This window comes from Haliotis rubra, unplaced genomic scaffold (assembly GCF_003918875.1).
Source record: "Haliotis rubra isolate DU_JTF1 unplaced genomic scaffold, ASM391887v1 Scf80, whole genome shotgun sequence".
In the NCBI taxonomy this organism is placed as follows: Eukaryota; Metazoa; Mollusca; class Gastropoda; order Lepetellida; family Haliotidae; genus Haliotis; species Haliotis rubra.
This window is the reverse complement of record NW_025767524.1, coordinates 1,415,184-1,442,960: the sequence shown is the minus strand read 5'-3', so window position 1 is coordinate 1,442,960 and position 27,777 is coordinate 1,415,184. Positions and strand designations below refer to the sequence as shown.

The 27,777-nt window shown below is 40.9% G+C and overlaps 1 protein-coding gene across 1 annotated transcript in view; it reads left to right on the top strand.

Moving 5' to 3' along the window:
• LOC124261575 (protein cappuccino-like) overlaps positions 1 to 27,777 on the top strand; it is a 53,980-nt gene that overhangs the window by 9,967 nt on the left and 16,236 nt on the right. The window contains exon 4 of the mRNA XM_046695903.1: positions 22,898 to 23,042. Coding sequence (XP_046551859.1) covers positions 22,898 to 23,042 — 145 coding nt within the window. The remainder of the gene's footprint in view (positions 1 to 22,897; positions 23,043 to 27,777) is intronic.

Below are 27,777 nucleotides of genomic sequence, written 5' to 3'. Positions count from 1 at the left end.
GTAGTTATTATTGTGTGAAGTTGATGGGAGTCAGTTGTTGACTTTAACTGATAAAACACTATATGTTATATATGTACAGCATGTTGGTATGGTTAGTATAACATTCATTGGACTCAATTTGTAGTATACTGTAAGGGACCTACCTGACCTTCAGTGAACAAAAATATTCTAGTATTTTGAAAGTCAGACTGACTGACTGACTGAGTTTGGTTTTACGCCGCTTTTAGCAATATTCCAGCAACATCACGGCGGGGGATACCAGAAATGGGCTTCACACATTGTACCCATGTGGGGATTCGAACCCGGGTCTTCGGCGTGACGAGCCAATGCTTTAACCATTAGGCTACCCACCGCCCCCTTGAAAGTCAGAAGCCAAGCAATTAAGTCAACCTTTCTGGGAACAAACGGTCAGTTGGAGACTGTCATACACATCATGATAAGAATGTTTTAATTGACAAAATTAATGAAATGTTAAGTGTAACTCTATCACAATTATTATTTGTTATCAGACAAAGGACATACAGCTGTACCAAGGTTATTTTTTTCTAAGCCAATGTGTCAAAGTGATGAGAACCAATCCTGTTTCAGGTGTCAGACACCTCAATCAGTGCACCATACATCCACTTCATAGCTTTGCAACAAAGCTCCCGACAGTGGTCAATAATTCTCTGCAATCTAATCTTGGATGGTATGTAAGTGTCACAAGCTGAATGGGGGTTACATTTTGTGTACACACCTGTCCTTTTGATGGAAACAGCAAATCAAGCATGTTTACAAATGTTTTTATCACAAGTGCATGTGGGAAATGATTCTTCCATTGTAATTGAGATACACAGAGCAAGGCAGTGACATATTAAAAAGTGAGCACCTTGTAAATTTGTTAAATGATTCTGGGACAGTAGTTTATAGCATGAACAGCATACAGCGCAACCTGGGTAGGAAAAGACACACACATTGTAACCACCTTAATAACCCCAGTAGGGGACTTCTGGGTTAGAACTGGTCTTCAGCCAATACTGGTCCTCAGCCAATACTGGTCATCAGAGGCCACCAAGTGGAACAAGTGGTGATAAGTGACTGGTTTCACTCCTACATATGAGGTGACTGCTGCCACATGATACCCCTTTTCCACCCAGCCCTCAGATAACAGTACCATCATACCAGGACAACATGGTTCCTTGCTCAAAGTGTCAATAAATGGCTGGTCCATACTTGCTTATTTACAGATGCCTGACAGAGTGTGTGTGTGTGTGTGTGGTGTGTGTGTGTGTGTGCAGGGTGTGCACCCCCTTTTTGTGCTGAAAGTTTGTTAAATGACCATTGAAACTTCGGGTGAAAATGAATTGTGCACCCCTCCTTTTCTCAATAGTGTGCACCCCCCCTTTCTCAAACAGCTGTATCCGCCCCTGCCTGACATACAGTTGGAATATTTCTGAATGCCATGTTTAACAACAGACAAACTAACAAAACCTCATTATCCAATTCTCTGACTAGTCTGAGTATCCATTGGCTACTGAGAGATTGTTCTGTACAAGAATACCCAAGGGTGCCACAATGGAAACATTACTTTAAAAAAATTCTATATATACTAGCCACATAAAGATACTGTGCACAAAGAAAATTCCTTCAGAATTGGAATACAACACAGAAAAGACGACATTATGTAGACACTTTATAAGCTGAAGTATCGAGCCTCAACAACATGTCAAAAGAACATGAACAATATCCGTAACGATGACGCCAGAAGTTCAAAATTGAGTCGGGGGTCACACGTCAAAGTGACAAAGTCAATAATGGGTATGACCATCATGCGCGTGAAGCACAGCATGGCATCGGCGACGCATAGAGGCTACCAAATTTTCCAAATGAAGGCCTGGGGAATGGTTTAGGACGTGGTCACTGCCGTCTGGAACCTGTGTCTGATATGAGTCACCTGAATCCATCTGTCCTGTCTTGGCGTCGTTACTCGGGGACGCCCAGAACGTGGGTGGTCAGCGACTTCATTACTGTTTCCCTAACACCTGACCAATGCAGATATCGTGCTGCCACCTGTTGTTGGCTCATGCCTGCTCGAACCATTCCAATGGCTTCATGACGTTGAGCACATGTTAATCTTGGCATGATGTGCATGTGACTTTTCATGTGAATTTGTGAACGTTTGAATGACCAAAGATCAAGCTTTCGACAGTGACATCAATTTCTGTGTTTCACATGTTGTGTGCAGCTGCACAGGCTGCACGTGCAGTAACACACTGCAAGTCCATAGGCCACCATCAATGACGTCACATCGCCTGACACCTGCATGAGTGTTTGATTGTCTCCAATATTTGCTATGTTCACACCTTTATTTATGCATAAAGACGCTGTCTGCCTATCTTTATATTTTCTGTGTGCACAGTTTCTTTATGTGGCCAGTATATAATCATTTACCAAATTTATGTCTAGAACTGAAAGGTAGCTTGGCTGATTTTACGCTTTGACACAAGCTTGTTGCTTGAGTCAGCCATCATGGTCACATGGTCACAGTGACTTGCTGCGTGTGATTGTTTGTTTGTTGTTGCAACCATATTTCAGTTCTATGGTAACAGTCTGTAAATAATCAACTCAATCCAGTGGTTATCCAGATAGACCAGACAATCCAGTGATCAACATCATGAGCCTCAATATATGCAATTGGGATACGATAACATATGTCAAACAACCAAGTCAGCAAGCCTGACTACTTGGTCCCTTTGGTCGCCTCTTACGACAAACATGGGTTACTGAAGACCAATATTCTAACCTGAATCTTCATGGGTTGCTGAGTATGATGTAGTTTTGTCCTTGACTGAGACTGGTACAGGACAAGGCTTACAGGACAGGAGACTGGTACAGGACAAGGCTTACTAGGAGACTGGTACAGGACAAGGCTTACTAGGAGACAGGTACAGGACAAGGCTTACTAGGAGACTGGTACAGGACAAGGCTTACTAGGAGACTGGTACAGGACAAGGCTTACTAGGAGACTGGTACAGGACAAGGCTTACTAGGAGACTGGTACAGGACAAGGCTTACTAGGAGACTGGTAGGAGACTGGTACAGGACAAGGCTTACTAGGAGACTGGTACAGGACAAGGCTTACTAGGAGACTGGTACAGGACAAGGCTTACTAGGAGACTGGTACAGGACAAGGCTTACTAGGAGACTGGTACAGGACAAGGCTTACTAGGAGACTGGTACAGGACAAGGCTTACTAGGAGACTGGTACAGGACAAGGCTTACTAGGAGACTGGTACAGGACAAGGCTTACTAGGAGACTGGTACAGGACAAGGCTTACTAGGAGACTGGTACAGGACAAGGCTTACTAGGAGACTGGTACAGGACAAGGCTTACTAGGAGACTGGTACAGGACAAGGCTTACTAGGAGACTGGTACAGGACAAGGCTTACTAGGAGACTGGTACAGGACAAGGCTTACTAGGAGACTGGTACAGGACAAGGCTTACTAGGAGACTGGTACAGGACAAGGCTTACTAGGAGACTGGTACAGGACAAGGCTTACTAGGAGACTGGTACAGGACAAGGCTTACTAGGAGACTGGTACAGGACAAGGCTTACTAGGAGACTGGTACAGGACAAGGCTTACTAGGAGACTGGTACAGGACAAGGCTTACTAGGAGACTGGTACAGGACAAGGCTTACTAGGAGACTGGTACAGGACAAGGCTTACTAGGAGACTGGTACAGGACAAGGCTTACTAGGAGACTGGTACAGGACAAGGCTTACCAGGAGACTGGTACAGGACAAGGCTTACTAGGAGACTGGTACAGGACAAGGCTTACTAGGAGACTGGTACAGGACAAGGCTTACTAGGAGACTGGTACAGGACAAGGCTTACTAGGAGACTGGTACAGGACAAGGCTTACTAGGAGACTGGTACAGGACAAGGCTTACTAGGAGACTGGTACAGGACAAGGCTTACTAGGAGACTGGTACAGGACAAGGCTTACTAGGAGACTGGTACAGGACAAGGCTTACTAGGAGACTGGTACAGGACAAGGCTTACTAGGAGACTGGTACAGGACAAGGCTTACTAGGAGACTGGTACAGGACAAGCGCTTACTAGCTTACTAGGAGGTACAGGACAAGGCTTACTAGGAGACTGGTACAGGACAAGGCTTACTAGGAGACTGGTACAGGACAAGGCTTACTAGGAGACTGGTACAGGACAAGGCTTACTAGGAGACTGGTACAGGACAAGGCTTACTAGGAGACTGGTACAGGACAAGGCTTACTAGGAGACTGGTACAGGACAAGGCTTACTAGGAGACTGGTACAGGACAAGGCTTACTAGGAGACTGGTACAGGACAAGGCTTACTAGGAGACTGGTACAGGACAAGGCTTACTAGGAGACTGGTACAGGACAAGGCTTACTAGGAGACTGGTACAGGACAAGCTTACTAGGAGACTGGTACAGGACAAGGCTTACTAGGAGACTGGTACAGGACAAGGCTTACTAGGAGACTGGTACAGGACAAGGCTTACTAGGAGACTGGTACAGGACAAGGCTTACTAGGAGACTGGTACAGGACAAGGCTTACTAGGAGACTGGTACAGGACAAGCTTACTAGGAGACAGGTACAGGACAAGGCTTACTAGGAGACTGGTACAGGACAAGGCTTACTAGGAGACTGGTACAGGACAAGGCTTACTAGGAGACTGGTACAGGACAAGGCTTACTAGGAGACTGGTACAGGACAAGGCTTACTAGGGTATTTATTCTTTTGAGGACCATTGTTCACTCTTTCATCACATGGTTGGTCTTGACCAGGCTTGACAAAACTGTATTATTGTACGAGTGTTGTGTTTCTAGTAACCATGGCAACACAGAATTTCACTATTCTTACTATGTCACCATGACTACCAACATGTTGCTAGATAATGTTTACCTTTGAAACCTTCGGCTGCACCTTTTTAGATATGGCACTATCAAATCAGCAGGTTAGTTATCTCTACATTTGACACACGGTATGTTTATTTCCTAATTGCGTTTCCAATCCCTCACCATGTTGACTTGTCTCAACAACCAAAACCACACAGAGTTTACAGACTTTACAATGTTTATACTTCACGTACAGGTATGTTGTTAAATGTCACATGTAACACTGGAGGTGAAACTGAAAGCAAGTGTGCAACGTTGTTTAAGTGAGTGTTAACAAAACAATCAGCAATATTCTGTCTTCTACTTAATTATGATCTCGGCAACCTGTAAAATGTTAAATGTTAGCATGAGCAACAGTCCTTTCTGTTGGAGCATGATGACACACAACTTTTCTGATTTAACACTGTAAACATCCAACATTTGATTCAGCTTTAATGACATGCTTGTGTCAAACCAGGGTACTGATGACCTGTATCCCCTGGGAGTCGGGGAGTGTGCTTGTGAATTGTTGTACGAGTACAGTACATCTTTCCCCTTTGTTATTATGTTGGCAGGAAGTTAGACCTGAGGAATGGCAAACCCAGTCTAGTTAGTACACATGAACATAGGCAAGTCTAGGTAGATGTATTTCTTATTTATGAATTCATGATGGAGAATATTTTTATAAAAATACCAGAGACATATGTTACGTTAATAAAGTACTTCATAGACTATGATTTAGTCTATCAGGAAGTGTGCATCAGTTTACTTGGTCAATGTTAATTATGTATCATGTGTTAGAAACTAAGCATGAAAGTCTTTCGGCCTTGTCATAACTCTAACATTAATAGTTGTAGATGGGGTTCCTGAATTATAGGAGCAAACCTCAAGGGGTCCCAGAACCTTGTTTAGGAGTTAATTCTGACCACTGATAATCATGACAATATATAGAAGTCAGAATGTGTCTGAGACAACAAAACCATTATGTCGTTCAAATCTGAATGCATATCCTATGAGATACACATGATATATGACTGATCTGTTTCTGCGGCATTCAGAACCATGACAAAACATAAAGACAAGCACATTACAGCCTGAATACTGTTTCTAAAATCAATCAGTCAAGCCTGGTTAGGTAATGTCATCGTCCCAGTCCTCTTGGTTCCACACGGGGTCTTCCACTACACAATGTGTGTCTTAGTCGAGTAACCATTGATTCCTTGTAATCAATGAATTCCTCGTAATCAATTAAGTAATCATTCCCCACTTACCTGACATTGTTACAGCTCTATGTCCACCTATATAGGGCAGTATGACCACAGCCTCAGGGTGGATCTGGCTCTCACTGATGGAAATGCCTTGCTCCGATAGCATCACCGAGCAGGGTCATGTCGGGTCACCTGCAGTCTAATTAAAGCAGCGTGGGCTAGCCTACCTGTCACAGCAGAGAAGGAGGATCTAGAACGCATGATGTTTTCTTATTGGCCTGAGGCTGGATGTTGCTGAGATGAAAGATGATTACCTATGTAAACACCCATTTGATGAGGTTAATGGCACTGGCAGGGAAGGAGTGTGGTGTGGTGTGGGTGTAAGGCGATATTCGGGGTGACAGTCTGATACAGCTTCACAGGACTCGCTTACACAGGAATTTGTGTCTTTCAGACTATGTATTGTCTCCAGGAGTTAGGTGAGGTGTGTTACGGGATTATTCTCACTGAGAAGAAAATACAGGCGTTTTGGATCTGTTGTTCCAGGTGTTTGGACAATGCTCAGACCTTGACTTACATGTGAAATATTAACAGTAATTATTCTTTGATGACATTCCAGCGTAGATATAACCTGGAGATGAATGAATCAGTCGACATGGTCTGCCGGAGGAATGAGTAACGGTTGAAACTGATATGGTTTGTCATTGCAAGACTCACGTTTACAGACATGGATGATTTCTAGGATTGATATTAAGATTAACTTTTACAAAGCTGTGTGACCTTTCGAGTATGGATTCCTTTTGATGTGCCTTTATATATGGATTTCTGTAACTTTGACTTTAACAGAACAGCCATGAATGACAAGTGAGTACTATGCTTTTGTTAACTGGGCAAGGCATTTTTGAGGAAGCTCTAAAACTGATTTTGTTTGGGTGCTCTTCTGTTTTGTAGTTTCCAAATACTAACAAAATAGGGTAGAAACACATTGCTACATGAAGTGCATTGATTGACACACACATGTTAATAAACGCCAATGTGTATGGGGATGTTCGTATAGGGGATCACCACTCTTGGTCCACCTAAGAAATTATATGTGTAAAAATGCTTAGTACATTGTAATTGCAAACAGTTAACCATGAATGCAAAGTGAGTAATATTCTTTTCTTTCTTTGTCATGTGTTTGTTGACAAATTATTGATCAGCTACATCGTTGATTGTGGCAACAAGCAGCTGTATTATTGGGCATTTCAGTGCATGCAACTTTAATGTGCAGCAGGGTATAAATAGTTCATGATTCAAACCAGGAAGCGAAGTGTCTGATGGAAATTACAAGACGTGGAAAGGCGCTATATAAATGGCCTATTATTATTATTATTATAAAACTGTTGTTATTATGGCTATTGACAATCCGATGGAGTTGTAGCTTAAGTTCACATAGACCTGTAGATCCCTGTTTTCACTTTCACATTAGAAAGCTGTCCTGTCTGGTATACTCTTCATTGTTGTACTTACTAATGATTAAAAGAATATGTTAAGAGATAAAGTTTGTAGGAGATAAGCTAGTTTTTGGCAACCAGATGGATACCCTTAGAGGAACAGATACACAGCGAGTGAGTGGCTTTAAAATGTCTTTTGGTTATGTCACTATTATCGCAATAATCATATGATATATATCATATATCAGCTTCATCTAGCATGAAAACCAACAGCAATCCCTAGTGATATATGGCGGTGGGGTAGCCTGATGGTTAAAGCGTTGGCTCGTCACGCTGAAGACCCGGGTTCGATTCCCCACATGGGCACAATGCGTGAAGCCCATTTCTGGTGTACCCCGCCGTGAATATTGCTAAAAGCGGCGTAAAACCATACTCTCACTCACCTAGTGATATATACTGAGAGAAACAAATAAAGGATCACTGGAAAATTCAAGAGTTCCTTTAAATTTTTCCAGTTTTCATCACCAGCTTTGAATAGCGCTGTGGTGATGAAAACTAGAAAATAATAAAGGAACGCTTGAATTTTCCTGTGATCCTTTATTTGTTTCTCTCAGTATATATTTACACCTAAATGAAGTCCTTTTAACCTTGTATGGTGCAGACTGACCAAGGATCATGATCAGCTTAAATATGAGATTCAAACCCCAGATCAGGGGATCCTGGCATGGGCAAGTCATCACTACTAGACCACTGGGCTAACCTTGCTCTCTCATCCTGAAAATATTATGTGAGGTTTCACAGGCTGAGGAACATATGTAATGTATACAATTGCTATGTATCTATGCAGGTTTTACTCCAAATGTGGAGTCTGGAAAAGATGGCAAAGGATAGTGTATCAAACCTACCATGTTACCTGTTCATGTACAGAATCTGAGTTTCTGAGTTGATATGAAAGCTGACAGTACTATAATGTACTTGGATGATAATAAGGTGCAAAGTCACCTTTAGGGTCACCAGTACACATGGCAGTAGCAGACATATGTAACTAATCTTCACTATTAGTACAGTGGTATCTGTGTAGATGGCTGTGACTAGGTCAGCAGTTTCATTTGGACAGAAACCTGATTTCAGCAAAGACTTTTGATTCCAAGCTAAAAGAGGTCAGCATCATATACTTTTTAGTTGATGGAAATACTGGTAGTAAATTTGGGACCATAATGTTAAGCCCCTTGACTAGAAACCATTTTGATGGCCCACATCATGATGCCATGTCCTCCCAGACTGAAACTAAAAGCTGAAACTAAAAGGCTCACCTGGCATTTATGCCCTCATTGTCTTCTGATCACAGAGAGCCCCTTTAAGTGATAGCGTGCTGATGACTCACATCGTGATGCCATATCCTTAGAACTGCTTACTGCAGGTTATGCCACCTGTCTGACCACATGACCTTTTAACTAAAACTGACAGGCCCACCTGAAATGCCATGCCCTCATTGTCTTCTGATCACAGAGAGCCCCTTTAAGTGATAGCGTGCTGATGACTCAAATTGTGATGCCATATCCTTAGAACTGCTTACTGCAGGTTATGCCACCTGTCTGACCACATGACCTTTTAACTAAAACTGACAGGCCGACCTGAAATGCCATGCCCTCATTGTCTTCTGATCACAGAGAGCCCCTTTAAGTGATAGCGTGCTGATGACTCAAATTGTGATGCCATATCCTTAGAACTGCTTACTGCAGGTTATGCCACCTGTCTGACCACATGACCTTTTAACTAAAACTGACAGGCCCACCTGAAATGCCATGCCCTCATTGTCTTCTGATCACAGAGAGCCCCTTTAAGTGATAGCGTGCTGATGACTCAAATTGTGATGCCATATCCTTAGAACTGCTTACTGCAGGTTATGCCACCTGTCTGACCACATGACCTTTTAACTAAAACTGACAGGCCCACCTGAAATGCCATGCCCTCATTGTCTTCTGATTACTGCAGGTTATGCCACCTCATTGTCCTCTTGTCTTCTGATCACAGAGAGCCCCTTTAAGTGATACCTTGCTCAAGGCTCACCTCACGATGTCATGTCCTTACAACTGCTTGCTGCAGGTTATGCCTGAAACTGAAAGGCCCACCTCATATGCATGCTTTTATTGTCTTCTTAAAGTAGCCTATGCTGCCATACTGACCACAGATAACCCCTTTAAGTAATACCTTACTGAAGGCTCACATCATGACATGTCATACCCAGATGGTATGGTTATCCATCTTGATTATAACAGAATTCAGGCCCCAAGCCTGTAATCCCCTTTAATGGGTAGATGATAGCGGAATGTTGATATGATCCCCGTGTTTACAGATAGCTGTCAGAGTGCTTTGTCAGCCAGCCAGTGTTTTCTTAATGTTGATTGAATACTTTTGTTGAAATCTTTTCAGCACATTGGACATAATGTTAAGTCTGCATGCCACTGACATCCAATTGAAAAATATACGAAGTTAAAATTTGAAATTTCGACAATAAGATACTTATTTGCATATGAATGAATCAACAACTGACAATTTACACTACACATGGTGGGGAATCATAATTGCTGGTAACCATAGTAACATTGTCTGAAGGCATTGTAATATGTCAGCCTGTCATCTTGAAGATTGATTAATATAATGATATACATGTTTCACCAAGAATATACAACAGCGTATTTATTGTGCACATGCATGGACGCTGAATAAGCATTATTTTCTGTCTTCTGTCAAGGTGAGGTGAGGTGAAATTGGGTTTATCGTCGTGCTTGAGAATATTTCGCTCATATGACGACGTGCATGCATGTGTATGTGTATGTGCGGCTGCTTGTACAAGCCCAGACTTAAGCTGGTTTTATAGTGCTAGCCCACTGAGATACCATGCCACAGTGAAGCATGAATACCCCACTCAGACACATTATACTGACTCCGAGCCAACCAGTCCTTGTTGTACCCATTAATGCCGAGCGCCAGACAGGGACCAACAAGTACCATATTTTAACGTCTTTTGGTATGACGCGGTCAGGCATCGAACACGCGACCTTCCGCTCTCCGGGCGGACGCTCTACCCACTACACCACGGAGGTGGTTGTCTTCTTTCAAGATTATCGCAGCATCTTTAACAGTTTAGTCATTACCATAGTGTTCATCATATTCAAACAAGAATGCACAGTACAGTTTATTTCAAGTCAGCAAAATTATGTGTTTAAGTAACTTGGTTTAGGGATCTGCTGAACTAAAAATTTACTAATGCACAATGAAGTATTGAAGAACTGTTTTTGTTGTGCGTGCTGAATCTGTTTGCCTGTTGTTGTAATATTCAGGAATTACGAAATGATTCTATTTGAGCATTGAAGTAAGTGTTAAACTTGTTTCCAAACACTTTTATGTTTCACTTGACTGACAATAATTGTCAGAAATCACTTCATTAGTTTTTAGCAATTCTTATTTGAACAGTGGTGATGGCTTTGGAAACATTATGTGTAGACAAAGCAATTAGAAATAACTTGTCAAATTGCCTGTCCTATGAAATATTGTTTGATATGTACTGAGAGAAAAAAATAAGGGATCACATGAAAGGACAAGTGTTCCTTTATGTTTTTCCAAGTTTTTTTCACAAGCTTTGTATCACATAGCTTGTGAAGAAACCTGGAAAAAAATAAGGGAACACTTGTGCTTTGATGTGATCCCTTATTTTTTCCCTCAGTATATTTCAGAGCACAACTAAATTGCCCACAAGTTTCACATTTCTTAACTTGATAAAGGTTTCAGATCGTCTTCATACTTTGTGTCATTTTGAATGTAGTTTATTGCACTTTTGTTATACTGAAAGTAAAACTTGTAGTGTGGAAATCATTCTTTAAGATAGTCCTTGTCACAATGCGTTAGGTGGTTGTGGATTCAAAAGATCCGTTAATACCTCACTGCCCACTGTATTTTGAAAATATATTGAAAAGAATGTATGGTCACTTTGCTGCAAATAGATAGTTTTTGTCTTCTTGTTGTCTATCATGTAAAATGCCATTCTCATTTTGTACAGTCAAACAACATTGATCCTTGGAAATCCCAAATGTATTATTGATCTTGGAGTCTGTTACAGTTGACTAAACATTGTTGTAAACATGGTGCAAGGGGAGAGATTAAACAATTGAAATAATTGACATTAGAATTAATGAGATTACTTCCAGCTAGCACGTGGAGTTGGGGTGTCTCAAAACAGTACCCATTGTATCTATATTTTAACACAAGAAAACATGTTTATGCCTGCTCTTTCCACATAGTAGAATGTTTTCCCCAGTATCCGGGACTTGTCATGAGACTTAACCCAATACTCAGTTGTCAGACTTGGATGATAGCGTGTCTCTGTCCCCCAGTGGTGGGTATTGTTGCTCATGCTTTCACTCACTGGTTTTATTGTCCTGACTTAAAATATACTCATGGAAACAAATAAGGGAACACATGAAAGTACAAGTGTTCCTTTATTCTTTTTCAGGTTTCTTCACAAGGTATGTATTGCACTGTGAGTGAAATTCTGGAAATAAATAAAGGAACACTTGTACTTTCATGTGTTCCCTTACTTGTTTCTATGAGTATATATACCGGTACTCTGTGAGGTGAGGTGAAATTGGGTTTAACGTCGTGCTTGAGAATATTTTGCTCATATGACGACGTGCATGCATGTGTATGTGTATGTGCGGCTGCTTGTACTAGCCCAAACTGAAGCTGGTTTTATAGTGCTAGCCCACTGAGATACCATGCCGCAGTGAAGCATGAATACCCCACTCAGACACATTATACTGACTCCGAGCCGACCAGTCCTTGTTGTACCCATTAATGCCGAACGCCAGGCAGGGACCAACAAGTACCATATTTTAACGTCTTTTGGTATGGCGCGTCAACCCGCGCGACCTTCCGCTCTCTAACCACTACACCACGGAGGTGGTACCGGTACTCTGTACTGTAGTATAACTGGAGTATTGCTGACTGTGATGAACACAGCATTAATACAGTGACAAGATACACGCTGGCCCATGAAACACAGGTGTACAGTGCATCCTGGTTTTAATGCCACCTTGGAAATACTGCCATATTGTCTCCTGGATAAACATTGGCATTATAAACAGGGTATAATGTACTTCGATCTTGTTTGAAGATTCTTCTAGAGAGCACACTGCACATATTTATATATGTAAACATCATGTTATTGTTTATTGTCACAGATTTTATCAAAACAATGACCATGTTGACACTAAACAAAAGTAAATTATCACATTACTTTAAATCACTTTCTGTCAATCATGCCTTTATAGGTAGAGATTAAATTTCTCCAGCAAATATTATCTTATTATCAAAAGTGGTGGTAGTCTGATAGATCAGGTTCTGAGACAGTGTGACAGTTATTATGAGTTAAGCAGATGGTTGATAACAAGCTTATAACACACTGTAGGGATGACACATCTGGTGATTCATCCCTTGTTGGGAATGTCTGCCTACCTGGCTGGTGTATACAAGCAGTCTTTGTGTACTCATACATGTGTTGTTTACAAAGAGTTAGTGTCTGTGTATGATTACTGAGACCTAAATGCAGCTCTAATGACTGATGACTGACTGTATGTGAGACAGCGTTCATTACAGTGTTGAAATTAGAAATGGAAAATTTAGGGGACCTTTTTATCATCAGGCCCCTAATACTTATAGTATAAAAAATGGGGAGTCTAAATTGAGATTGCATTGCCGTATACTCATACTTCAAGGATCCCAGAACCATTTTTATTCCAAACAGTGGCTAATAGTGTATGGTAATACAGGTAACAGTGCTATAAGTTATTAGTGTGCAGGATTAATTGTTGGAAAATGTTCATTTAAAATGTTCAATCATTCAGTATATCTGTAAATAATAACAAATAAATGAATTCCTCCCCCAACCACAAGAATACCCCAGAGCATGTTGATGATTAACTCATACATACAAACAATGTAATTGACAACATTGTTGTAAATCTGTTTCTGATTGGCTGACAGTAAATATATAATACATTGGACAAGGGGATTATCATCTTGTTGTTTTTAGTTACAATAAAGTGAATAGAGCATAACCTTTATTCTAGACATATGCATGGTCTAGTGTAACCTTGTAAAATAAATATTAGTGTAGACAATGGTTAACTTTATCTCTATGACAGTAGTTACAGGTCTGTGCTCAAGGTGCACAGGTCAATTAACATCAGTGTTTCTTTCTTCCACATACATGTTTTCAAGTTATGAAGGTATAAATGCACATTGGAATTAAGATCTGGACTGTATTTATGGACAACAGCCAGAGAATTGTTAATGCCCACCCTACCTCTTTAATGCTTTTAGTCTGGGGAAAGTGCTTTTACTGTTACCCTCTCTGAACCTTAGTCTATGTTGTTATAACTGGGAGGAGGGGCACGGGACAAAGGTAGAGCTGGGGTAAACGTGACACAGGGGGTGTACCGGGGATCTTGAATGAATGTATACTTTAGGGGGTATTAAGGGCCCACACTAGAAGAAGGTGTGGGATTGGAGGTGATGGGAGAATTGTACCTCATAATGGTTTCTTGTTATCAAGAATGGAGGGAGTGTAAATGGGAGGAAAAAGGGGATGTGGTGTAAATGGGAGTGAGGGAGGGGCACCATAGAGGGTAGGAATGGTGGGGGGAATTAGGTTGGAAAGGAACCTTATCTAGGAGGCTGGAGTAAAGGTGTGAATGTTTGTATCCAATATCAGCCTGAATTAATTTGAGTGAGGAAATTGTGGATTTTAGGGTGGCCGGAAAGAGTGCAAGGGTTGAGTCAAGGTGCAAATGGCTGTATCAAATATCAGCTTGTGTTAATTAAGGGGAGAGAAGGCTTGGAGGAAGGTGTCAGAGATAAGTTGTTCCACAAGGTCAGCTTGTGTCTCCTCTCAGTTAATTATAAGTTTACTTATAACACAGGGACACACACTAGTGTGGATGCCTGGAATGTTTGGCTAGACCACTGCAGCTTTGATGCTTGCAAATGGGTCTCAAATATATAAAGCTTCTTGACCTTCAGTGTGTCAGAGATCATAGAAGACATTATATGTGAAAACCTTGCTGGAATTATGGTATCTGGGCATGATAAGAAGTTTTTAATGACCATTCATTTCTAACCTATTTCAAGTCGGAATTAGTCTTATTTAAGTTGACTTGAACTAAGGCACTTCTGTGGATCGTTTGAAATGTCTAACACAGGGAGAACCAGTGGTATTTCTTATTTTATATACCTTTCAAATAAACAAAGCACACCAGCCATGACAATTTCACTTTTTGTGTTTTCTTCCTTATTGAACACATAGAACAAATATAGCATTACAGTCATTCATCATTTTGTTTGGACATGGGTTGTTTGCTTTTTCATTTCCATGTATTTAGTTATTATTAGCAAAGTGCATTTTTAAAGTTAATCAGTTCAGACTGCCCAACTGATATATACAATTACATAAAAACCTTAGGTCTAGATAGTGTTGTGCTGTCATAAATATGCAATATGGATCAAAGTAAATTGTGTATGTCTCTATTGGATCCTCACAATCCAATCTACTATCAGATCTAGGATTTATTATTTGTGATCAAGATAAGGATGTAATGGTTATTGTTGTATCATCTGTGGTCTCATCATCAGGATGACAAGGGGTGGATCACCTGAAATAGGTGTTTATTTTGGATCATCGTTACAAGACAAATCTATTGGAATAGGTGTTCATTGTGATTAGCTTCAATAGAAGATCTCGTTTTGCATGCTTTGGATTGTGGTCATTGTATGTTTGTTTGTTGTTTAACGCCACACTCACCAATATTCGAGCTAAGTGACAATGGTCAGTAAGTAAACAATCCTCCATCAGACACTCTAGTGATGGACGTCATGAGCATCACTGTACACAGTTGAGATACAATGACATGTCGTGGTCACGTGCCAACCAAGTCAGCACACCTGACCACCCTATCCTCTTAGTCGCCTCATACAACATGCATGGGTTGCTGAAGATCAGTTCTGACCCCGATCTTCATGGGTCCATCATCATCATGACATGAACCACTTTTAATGTAGTAGAGGGGCGGTGGGGTAGCCTAGTGGTTAAGGCGTTCGCTCGTCACGCTGAAGACTCGGGTTCGATTCCCCACATGGGCACAGTATGTGAAGCTCATTTCTGGTGTCCCCACCATGATATTGCTGGAATTTTGCTAAAAGCGGCATAAAAGCAAACTCACTCACTCACTAATGTAGTAGATGGGATGGGGGAAATGCAAACATCCTTGTCGGTGTGGGTCAGATTATCTCACACAGTTTGACTGTGAGGCTCATCATATCTCTAGTACCAGGTGTATTTTGAGTTTCAAAGCAATGTTGTTCTAATGCGTGGTTATTCATCATGACCCAGTGACAGTACTGAGTTACATGTATCATCCTGGTAATGGTGACACTATCAGGGTTTAGATTGTCAGCGTGACATTTGGAGGGGAGAGAGTGATCTTTTCATGTGGTGTTTGTCCAACATTGGAATTAAGGTGTGTACACAGTTTGACGTAGACTGTACACATGACATACATACACCAGTGATGGGGGCTTGCAGGGTAGACTAGGCTGTCTTAGTAGCATGTTAGTGCAGCGGGAATGAAGGATACTGCACATGGTGATATCCCCATAGCAAAATGATTACCAGTATTTGTTTGTCAAATTATGTTAGCAAAATATTGCTGACATTTAGAAATTTTAATCTGTTTTAAATAACAACATCATAAATATGATATTTCAGTAAGTGAATTTCTCCTTGTTGAGTGAGTGAGTTTGGTTTTACGCCGCTGGGGACACCAGAAATGGGCTTCACACAATGGACCCATGTGGGGATTCGAACCCGGGTCCTCGGCGTGACGAGCCAACGCTTTAACCACTAGGCTACCCCACCACCCCTCTTCTTGTTGATGTGTATTCCATGAAGATCCAGTTTAAATTTGGTAATAAACAAAACATGCATGTTGTGAAGGCACTTAAAGGGGTTGGGCTGGTCAGGCATGCAGACTTGCTTGATTGATCACTGGATTGTGATTGAGACTGCATTAATTTACAGACCACGATGATATTACTGGAATATTGCTGAATGCAACTTAAAACAACAAAGAAATAAACAATAACAAAATTTTTTGTTGATGTATTGTGACACACAGATGAAAAGGCAAGAAATACATGCAAGCATCTAGCCTGTTGAAACATGCTACGAGATTGTTTTGTCAGTAAAAGTGTTGAAGTAAAAACGTTACTTTGAGAAAAGGAATATCAGAAAACAATGACCAGAATGTATTGTTCACATTTTCTCTTGACCCAACATTTGTTTCAACCAAACATTCTACTTAGAAACTCATGAGACATTTTGTTATTGGTTAAGGTAACTAATTTAGTGTAGCAAGTTTCTTTATTGCTTTTGTCTGCAATGATACACATATATATACATGTACAGTTTGTCATTTGGACAGCTAATGTTGTGTAATTTGAGTCTGTTGATATTTGTGTTGGCGTGACTTCTGGAATGAGCATTCTTGTAGGTCATGCTCGGTCATGCGGTTCTGATATCACTGACTGACACGCACATAACTGTACTGTTGTGATCATGTGACAGTACTGTTGGTCATGTGACTCTCTCGGGAATGCTGTAGCGGTTGTTTGAGGAATACAATATTTCATGCTTCACTGGAAACAAGACAAGAATTTCACAATGTTTTGTTTACTTAGGACACTGGGAGCTATTGTTTAATGGACATAAAGTCGTTCAGGCATGAAATATTATTCAGCCAACTGTTTTCCCTCTTTATGTTCATGCATGCAGGGATAATGATTCATTGTGATACCATAAAAAAAGTAGTAATTGATTTATATTGTGAAAATATTTTTGGATGTTGATACAAATATGTTGGTATTGAAATGAAAGCTGCATATCATTATGATAACATTTTTCACATAACTGGGTGATAGAATCTACAGATATCCAATGGTAGTGGTGTTCCGATTAATTGAAATAATCGAAGATTGGTCGCAGTGACCAAACGACCAAGCAATCTATCACATTTTCTCATAATCGATATTAAACGATTTTGGAACTACTGTTTTAGTCTTTGAAAAACTTGACAATGGAACATATCTTAGAAGTTGTCAGGGCCTGAAAACGTGTTTAATTCTTAGAAAACTGACTTCACTAACTGAAAAGTCATGACTGAATATTTCTCTAAGATTCCAGGAAGTTTATGTCCATGATATATTAGTCATCACTTTAAAGTAGCAAGTTGCATCATGTTATACATATCAGCAATAACAACTTGGATAGGAAAATCTGAAAAATGACGCTAGCCAATTTTTTTCGATGATTGTTCGTTGGTAATGAAGCAATCATCAATTGTGAAATTTCAACCAATTCCCAACACTATCCAATGGTATGAGGAAAAAGATCAAATTGTTTTGTTTTGTGTGCAGTGATGTAAGGTGTAATGTATTTATGAGTCTATGTAATTAAGGTTTAAGTATTGAATTTGTAATCAACATAATTACTTGGCACCTTTCATTTTTGAAAGATTTCTGAACATTGAATGTTTTCTGATGACTTGAGCTTGTACGGTTATGAGAGATTATCTAGTTCTATAGTCATGTTTGGCTGTGACTTCATCTTGGAGGTTCCTTGTCAGAATGGGTCAGCTGTGTCTCATTCTTGTAGAACACCATGGAGTGACACATTGACTGACTCATAGACTAATGCTTAGTCTCTGAATATATATATATATATTATTATTTTTTTGAGCGTAACAAATAAACCCATTTAAATTGAAAAGGAGCCCCAGTGAGATGGGAGATTCAGAACTTGAGGGAATCTAGACTTGCTTCATTTAGGGCTTTAGCAATGCAGGGAGGGCTAGGCAGTAGGGAAAATATTGTGGTTCAGTGACTGGGAGACAGACTAGACTGACTCACTGAGTGAGTGAGTGAGTGAGTGACTTACTGACTGAGTTACTGACAGACTGACTCATTCACTTGCTCACATAAGACTTGCATGGTCATTCAATGTGTTACAGTTAACAGAACCTTGAAAATTCTATTGTTTTCTCCCAAATTCAAGTGTTTTAAATGCTTTGAAGGTACGCATGGATCAAGACTTGTACAGAGACTTGTTCAACCATTTCATTGAGGACACACGCTTGTGATCAATGCCACTCAACATGACCCTTGGTGTAACCTGACATGACCCTCCTCCATGTGGGGTACATTGTGTGTACTGTGGGCAGTCCGGTCAAGTGCTGCAACACCACATGTGGTCACTGCATAGAAGCCATGTGTATTGATTCATTGGGAAGCTGGGACACATGTCAGCGAAAACACAATCCTCATCATATATTTGCCATTCAGCTTGTTCAGAGGACAGCTTTTGTTACTTTCATAATGGATAAAGTAGATTTTTATCCAAATTAGGAAAGAATGTAAAATCTAAAATACATTTTAGAGGGTAGAAGAGTGGTAGAGGTATGGGTTATGATAATAGTTGTTTAACAATTCCAAAATTACACATCATTTTTCAAAAGTTGAAATTCTTTTACTGTAATGTTTAAACTATGAGAAATTTGCAAGAATCCTCTAAAGTGGAATAGTTTTGCTTATTTATGTTGTAAGTAAAATTGGAATCACCAAGTTGTGTGAAACCCGAAAGCAGAGATGCCAATACTATTTTGGGCCTAAGTGTAATAATAGAGGTCAAAAAGTGTAATTTGGACCTAAAAAGTGTAATACTTGTCTGCCGATCGCTTCAACACGGTACATTTTATCACGAAAGGAAGATTCTAGACAGAAACACATGTGACCAATCATTATGAAGCTCCATACATTGAAAATTGTTGGTCATGTGACTCAAAATACTTTAATTCCTTGCAAGTTTATTGGAATGAGTGCGATGCTAAGAGTAAGCGATTCCTATCGATGCAAGGCCATTTCTGCACCCCTGCACCTGTGCGTTACGAAACACTCCCCTTTGAAATTTTACCCACTTTATTGATTTTCGTGAAACGAGTAGAAAAATGTAATTTTCGCAGATTAAGTGTAATGGCGTAATATACTGGTCAAAATCATATTAATTACGCCTAAAGCATAAGGGTTGGCATCTCTGCGAAAGATGCCTGTTCATGTTGTAGTGTTATATAGGTTTAGAGGTTTCTGTTGCTTAAACATCTAAATTTCAATGCTGGAACAGACTGATGTGTTCACATTAGGTCAGAACTATCTGTCCGAACATGTCCCTGTCTGTCTGTCAGTCTCTGTACATGTGTACTTATATGGAGCATTTTTAGTTGTAAACTGGTATACCAATAGTCAAACTAAATCCCCCCACTAGTTGAACGTACCTGTAATATGTACAGATGATTTGAGGGTCATCACATGAATCACATCGGAATATGCCTAATCATTCACCATTGCCAGTGTGAGTTTCCTCACATCATCAGGACTGGCCATGTAGAATACAGCTGCCATGTATCACCAGTCAGCAACAGCTTGTATATTACAGCCAGCAGTAGGAGTGACAATTATACCAAAGCCAGTGCCTGTATGATGAAGGATAAGGGATGGTCTACACGTTAATTGTTAGTTGGAATGTTAACTTGCTGCACTAAATAGAATATGAGGGCGTGGGATGAGTTTCCCGATTCCGAGATGAGGGAATATTTGGTCAGCTCAGTGTTTATTTGTCAGATTGGTACAAGTTTGATATTACCGACATGGGTAATTCATTTAATACTTTTCTGGTTACCTCTGTCATGATACTTCTGAACAAACTAAAAAAAATACCAACTAGCTTGAGAAATTTTAAGCCTGACAACCTCAAGGTATACTGGGACTCTCTATTATCGCGGCATGTGAAAACATTGGGAAAGCAGAAACACCATGCGTGAAAAATTTAATTGTTCTGGAAAAAGTGATTTATTTCATTGGAATGTCATGTCTAATCGTAGAAATATTAAAGTATTCACCTTTTCACTAAGTTCTGGAACATTTTGAAACTAGTATGACCCCTACCACCATTTCAACTTCACCCTGCACACGGCAGCATATTGTATGACATGTTTTAAGGCGGCAATAAACTATTTTGTTACGTTATTGTTACTTTGTATCCAAATGAATAGAAGTTTCAAATGTTTTGGTTAAAAACTTGATGATATTACTAAGTTTAAGGATATTCCAAAAACAATTGTAATATTTAAACTATTTAGATTCGTTACTTGTCTTAAGTAAATGTTTGACAGTGTCATTTGCTTGTACCGCATGCCATTGTAAGAAAATAACAGTGCCGCAATAATAGAGAGTTGCTTCAATATCCGGGGTCAAACGAGGCAATCAGGATTGCCGTGATCGTACTGAATGAGTTACAACTATGTGCTAAATTATTTGTGAAAGAAATGAAGATTATACATCAGTCAACTGAAAATATACACAAAATGCCAAATGTCAGTAGGCGTTCATAATCCCTATAGCTTTAACTACCGCAATTGTAGAAGGTCCCATGATAATTATTACATATTGATCCAGACGGTCTACATCAACATGGAACAAAATAGTCATTAAGAGCTAAACGTTTAAGTGAGAAAACACTAGAGGTGCAGCATCATGATGATAGTAACTGAAAGTTTCAAACACACAATGTTGACACAGTATGACATAATGTTAATGGTCAAATGTTATTGGTCAATAAGAAAATAATTGATGCATATATCCCCATAGTTGATATTTTGTACTAGGTACCCATGCCAACGGTAACATTATAGCTAGAAATAGATAGAACAGTGTTGCAGCATGTCAGCTTTAGACTTTCATTCTCACTGGAATGACTCTGTTAATATGCTAAGAGACCTTGCTTTGTACTACTGCTCTAATCTTTGATCTATGCAACTGTTAATGCATATCACTTGCATTTTTGACTACATATGTAAGCCCAGTATGGAATGTAAAGTGAACTGGTACCTGAACCTCCTGGTTGTCGTAAGAGCTGATTGAAGATTATTGAAAAGCAAGGTGAAGGTCTGGTTTGATGCTCATGTTCAAGCCACTGGTTTGTCTGATCAAAGATGTATGTACATCAAAACTAGATGGCAACTTACAGACACCTAGCTCCACCCAGCCAGTGGATGTACCCTGAATACAGCAGTGAGATGTCCACCAGCTGAGATGTACCCTGAATACATCTAACTATGGCAACTTGACAGACACCTAGCTCCACCCAGCCAGTGGATGTACCCTGAATACAGCTAAAACTATATGGCAACTTGACAGACACCTAGCTCCAACCAGTCAGTGAGATGTACCCTGAATACAGCACCTAGCTCCACCCAGCCAGTGAGATGTGCCTGAGAACTATATGGCAACTTGACAGACACCTAGCTCCACCCAGCCAGTGAGATGTGCCTGAGTCTCCTAGCTCCAACCAAACTATATATGGCAACTTGACAGACACCTAGCTCCACCCAGCCAGTAAGATGTACCCTGAATACAGCGGAACTATATGGCAACTTGACAGACACCTAGCTCCACCCAGCCAGTGAGATGTACCCTGAATACAGCGGAACTATATGGCAACTTGACAGACACCTAGCTCCACCCAGCCAGTGAGATGTGCCTGAGTCTCGCAAAACTATATGGCAACTTGACAGACACCTAGCTCCACCCAGCCAGTAAGATGTACCCTGAATACAGCGCAGTAAGAGACATATGGCTGTACCCAGCCAGCCAGTAAGATGTACCCTGAATACAGCGCTATATGAACTATATGGCAACTTGACAGACACCTAGCTCCACCCAGCCAGTGAGATGTACCCTGAATACAGCGGAACTATATGGCAACTTGACAGACACCTAGCTCCACCCAGCCAGTGAGATGTACCCTGAATACATCGGAACTATATGGCAACTTGACAGACACCTAGCTCCACCCAGCCAGTGAGATGTGCCTGAGTCTCGCAAAAGATGTGTCTCGCAAAACTTAATTCACACAACTAGACACAACCCTAGCTACACCCAGCTTCTGAGCTTGATCCTAAATCTATGTACATGTACAATGTGATACAACTCTTGCTCATCCTGGCCTAAATCTAGCCAAACACACACCTTCAGGCATAAGGCCTTGTCCATTCTTACTGCTCTTCCGCTAGTGTATTCCCTGCCTCTGATAAAGTCCTACTGTTTGAGGTTTAAGACCTTGTCCACTCTTAGTCCCCTTTCTCAAGTGCTTGTGGGATATACTTTAATCTATTGTTTCTTCTGATTCTAGCCTCTATGTATGTACTACTGGACACACCTGGAGGCCCGGCCCCCCAGCCAGACTGACTCGCCAGGGAAGTTGATGCCCATGTGGCCACCACAGGCTGACGACAGTGACCACAGCACAAGGCCATCCCTCAAATATACAGAGCCAGGTGAGTGATGCTATCAGTGACCATTCCTATTGTTTCTGTAGCCTTAGAGCACTTGACACATCTTCACTCTGTATGACCAAGGAGGCTTTAGGTACCTTGCCTTGAAAGAGACAACAAGGGTTTAGATCATTTCATTTGCAACCAATGTGAAGGCTATTTTTGGTCTGAGGTTTGGAATCATGGTAGGTGGCAGGTTGAAGGACATTCTTCCTGTGGTTGTGGTTATGGGATCAGGCAGGTTGAAGAACATTCTTCCTGTGGTTGTGGTTATGGGATCAGGCAGGTTGAAGGACATTCTTCCTGTGGTTGTGGTTATGGGATCAGGCAGGTTGAAGGACATTCTTCCTGTGGTTGTGGTTATGGGATCAGGCAGGTTGAAGGACATTCTTCCTGTGGTTGTGGTTATGGGATCAGGCAGGTTGAAGGACATTCTTCCTGTGGTTTGGGGTCATGGGATCTGGCAGATTGAAGGACATTCTTCTTGTGGTTTGGGGTCGGGGTAGGTGGCAGGTGGAAGGACATTCTTCCTGTGGTTTGTGGTCATGGTAGGTGATAGGTTGAAGGACATTCTTCCTGTGGTTGTGGTTATGGGATCAGGCAGGTTGAAGGACATTCTTCCTGTGGTTGTGGTTATGGGATCAGGCAGGTTGAAGGACATTCTTCCTGTGGTTTGGGGTGATGGTATGTGGCAGGTTGAAGGACATTCTTCTTGTGGTTTGGGGTCGTGGCAGGTGGAAGGACATTCTTCCTGTGGTTTGTGGTCATGGTAGGTGATAGGTTGAAGGACATTCTTCCTGTGGTTTGGGGTGATGGTATGTGGTAGGTTGAAGGACATTCTTGCTGTGGGTAGGTGGTAGGTTGAAGGACATTCTTCCTGTGGTTTGGGATCATGGTAGGTGGCAGGTTGAAGGACATTCTGGCTGTGGTTTGGGGTCATGGCAGTTTGAAGGACATTCTGGCTGTGGTTTAGGGTCGGGGTAGGTGGCAGGTTGAAGGACATTCTTCCTGTGGTTTGTGGTCATGGTAGGTGATAGGTTGAAGGACATTCTGGCTGTGGTTTGGGGTGATGGTATGTGGTAGGTTGAAGGACATTCTTCCTGTGGTTTTGGGACATGGTAGGTTGAAGGACATTCTTCCTGTGGTTTGGGGTCATGGCAGTTTGAAGGACATTCTGGCTGTGGTTTGGGGTCATGGTAGGTGATAGGTTGAAGGACATTCTGGCTGTGGTTTGGGGTGATGGTATGTGGTAGGTTGAAGGACATTCGTCCTGTGGGTAGGTGGTAGGTTGAAGGATATTCTTCCTGTGGTTTGGGGTCATGGTAGGTGGCAGGTTGAAGGACATTCTGGCTGTGGTTTGGGGTGATGGTATGTGGTAGGTTGAAGGACATTCTTCCTGTGGTTTTGGGACATGGTAGGTTGAAGGACATTCTTCCTGTGGTTTGGGGTCATGGCAGTTTGAAGGACATTCTGGCTGTGGTTTGGGGTCATGGTAGGTGATAGGTTGAAGGACATTCTGGCTGTGGTTTGGGGTGATGGTATGTGGTAGGTTGAAGGACATTCGTCCTGTGGGTAGGTGGTAGGTTGAAGGATATTCTTCCTGTGGTTTGGGGTCATGGTAGGTGGCAGGTTGAAGGACATTCTTCCTGTGGTTTTGGGGTCATGGTATGTGGTAGGTTGAAGGACATTCTTCCTGGGTTTTGGGGATATTCTTCCTGTGGTTTGGGGTCATGGTAGGTGGCAGGTTGAAGGACATTCTTCCTGTGGTTTTGGGGTCATGGTATGTGGTAGGTTGAAGGACATTCTTCCTGTGGTTTGGGGTGATGGTATGTGGCAGGTTGAAGGACATTCTTCCTGTAGTTTGTGGTCATGTTGGGTCACAGGATGATGTTAACTTTGATGTAATTTGTTCAGGTAAATCATGTTTTACAGTGTATGTTCACAGGAAGGGTTTAGTTTATAGTATTTTGCAACAGGCATAATGGAGAATAAGTACAAGCCACAACTGATGTTGGTATCAATTAAAGAATACTTACGAATACAGTTAAACCTGTTGGCAGGTTTCACTGAATATCAAAAAAGCAGCAATAGGTTCATTCAGCATTTGGTAGAGACTGTTATTAGAAAAAAGGTGATAAAGTATTCTGAAAGTTATTTTATGTAAATGTCAATTCTGTAGCTCTAAGGACGAACTTGTGCATTCTTTTTTTTTGTTGAAAAAACCCTGGTAAACCTCTAATAGTAATACTTGCTACCTTCAGGACATCCTCCCACATTAGTGAGTGAGTAAGATATTAGCAATATTCCACCTATATCAAGGTGGGGGACAAAGAAATGGGCTTTGTATTGTAACCATATGTGGGATTGAACTCAGCCTTTCAGGTGAGTGAACGCTTTATCCACTAGGCTACCCCAATGCCACCTCATTCATTAAGCTGAGATATAATATATCTCAAGTAATGTTTAAAGTGGTTACATCGAACACATTCACTCATTGATTGTACCAAGGCCCAGCCAATACATAAATAGATTCTTTGACATGGACCTAATGTTTTATACTTTTCATATCACAAAGATAAAGTGCATGATAAGAATACTTATGTTCATTGTGTCATGGGTGTGGAATCAGAGCTAGGATTTACTTTTATTTCAATCTTTGTAGTTTAACAATTAGCCAGAGGCCCTTAAAGATACAGTCACCCTACAATAATGATAGACAAGGATGGTAAGGCAATAAAGGGCATATCACAGTGATATATCACACAATGGTGTGAGAGTGTGTCTCTGGGGTGGTTGACCCATTTCAGAGCTTGGATGTAACAGTGCTTACAACATCATCATTCAACAGTGTAACGGTGCTCTTCAAGGGACAAATTGCACATAATCGGCAGTAATTTACCTAATTATAGTAGGTTGGGTAGGATTTGTCTGTGGTACATGGCTGTCGTGGCGGGGGAGTCGATGCTAAACGGGAAGTTGTTTGGAAGTTTACGATGACAGAGATGTGCTGTTTGTGTTTTAGTGATGTATGCTAGCAGGGAGACTACCAGCAGGATTCAATATAGGATTTATACGCCTGGGAGACTACCAGCAGGAATCAATATAGGATCATACAAGGAACCATTCACAGTACTCTGGAACTTTGTGTCTTTATGAAACAATATTGTTTGACTTTGTTGATTGTTAATATGTGAGATAGCAGGCAGAAAGTTCATGGATATGTCTTTGATGGTCATACTCACTTTCTGATACTAGTGACATTACGAAGGTCTTTGAACTTGATATGAAGATGGAGAATTTTACAATTGTGGAAAATTGTGAATTTGGTTTCAAAGTTGTCGTGGAAACACTGGATTAACTGATGTATGTGGTGTCAGTGTGTTGGAACTCTTGGATACTGGGATGAGATCTACAACCATGATTAACATAGACATGTCTGGGGTTTGTAAGATGTATTGGTGACAGCCTAAGAGTTTCTTTTCATAATTATTGAGAAGAAAATCTGGTGTCATTTAGAATTTGAATGGGACACTGAGATTAGATATGGATCAATATTAGTCATGTGTTGTTATTATATCCTGATTACATACAGTCACCACAAGGAAAACTTTGACATTAGGGTGTGAGGAAGAAGTGTTTATTTTAGTTTGTTCAAATTTGCCTACCTGTAATCTGGTGCATTGACCTAAACAATGTTATCATAGGAAGAGTGTGAGCACAAGAGGAATTTTTAGTATATGAGATTGATTGGATACATTTTCATACATTGAAATGATCAAACGGAAGCAAAAGATTGGAACAATGTATTCAGTCTATGACTGTTGATGAGTCCCCCACCAATGGTGAACCAGGCGACTGGGTCAGGGTGTCCGGGAGAGGTCAAGATGACCAGCCAGGTGGTGGTAGAGACTCTAGTGAGAAACATCCACTGGACACAGTCTGTGCATGAGGTAGTGCATGAAGTTGTGCATGAGGTTGCAGCTTCAGATCCTCCAGACCCACCAGACCCTCCAGATGCTCCAGGTAGTCAGAACTTCTGCCACTCTCATGACTCATATTGTAGGATACTGCTTTCATATTTAGATGACAAGGTGGCCAAGTGGTTATAAAGCACTATAATTTATCCTGCAGAGTTTTGTCCCTTTGTTACCCGGATCTGGTGTCATTGATGTTTGAATGAAAGAATCTTAGTGTTTGTGGGTCTAATCACAGGTGTAAACATCTACAAGCTACTTCAATGTGTAAATTCCTCAATCATGAATTGCCGTCATAGTATTGATGTAAGTGTTAACACAGCATTGAACCCTGTAATCTGACCTTGCCTTAGAATCCAGGTTTGATCTCCCTGTTGGCAATTCTGGGTGAGACCAGTAACCATGAGTGGCTATCGATGTTTCAGCATCTGGGATTTGTTGTTCATGCTGTCAACCATTGGTTTGTTTGCCCCAGACTCAATTATTTACTGGAAGCCCTGATTTGCTTTGAGAAAGCACCTTGTGGATGGATACAGCACTTTATATACTCATCATCATCATATAGGTTAAATATTATTGACTAAGGCAGTAACATTCTTGCACTCAATCCTTGTTAGTTTGGGTAAGAAATACTCCACAGCAGCCTTAAGAGATTATGTATAGATTGGGTTATTCATCACTGGATGGTTTGGTCCAGATTGGATATTTACTGGCTGTTTGTTTGTTTGTTGTTTAATGCCACACTCAGCAATATACCAACTTTA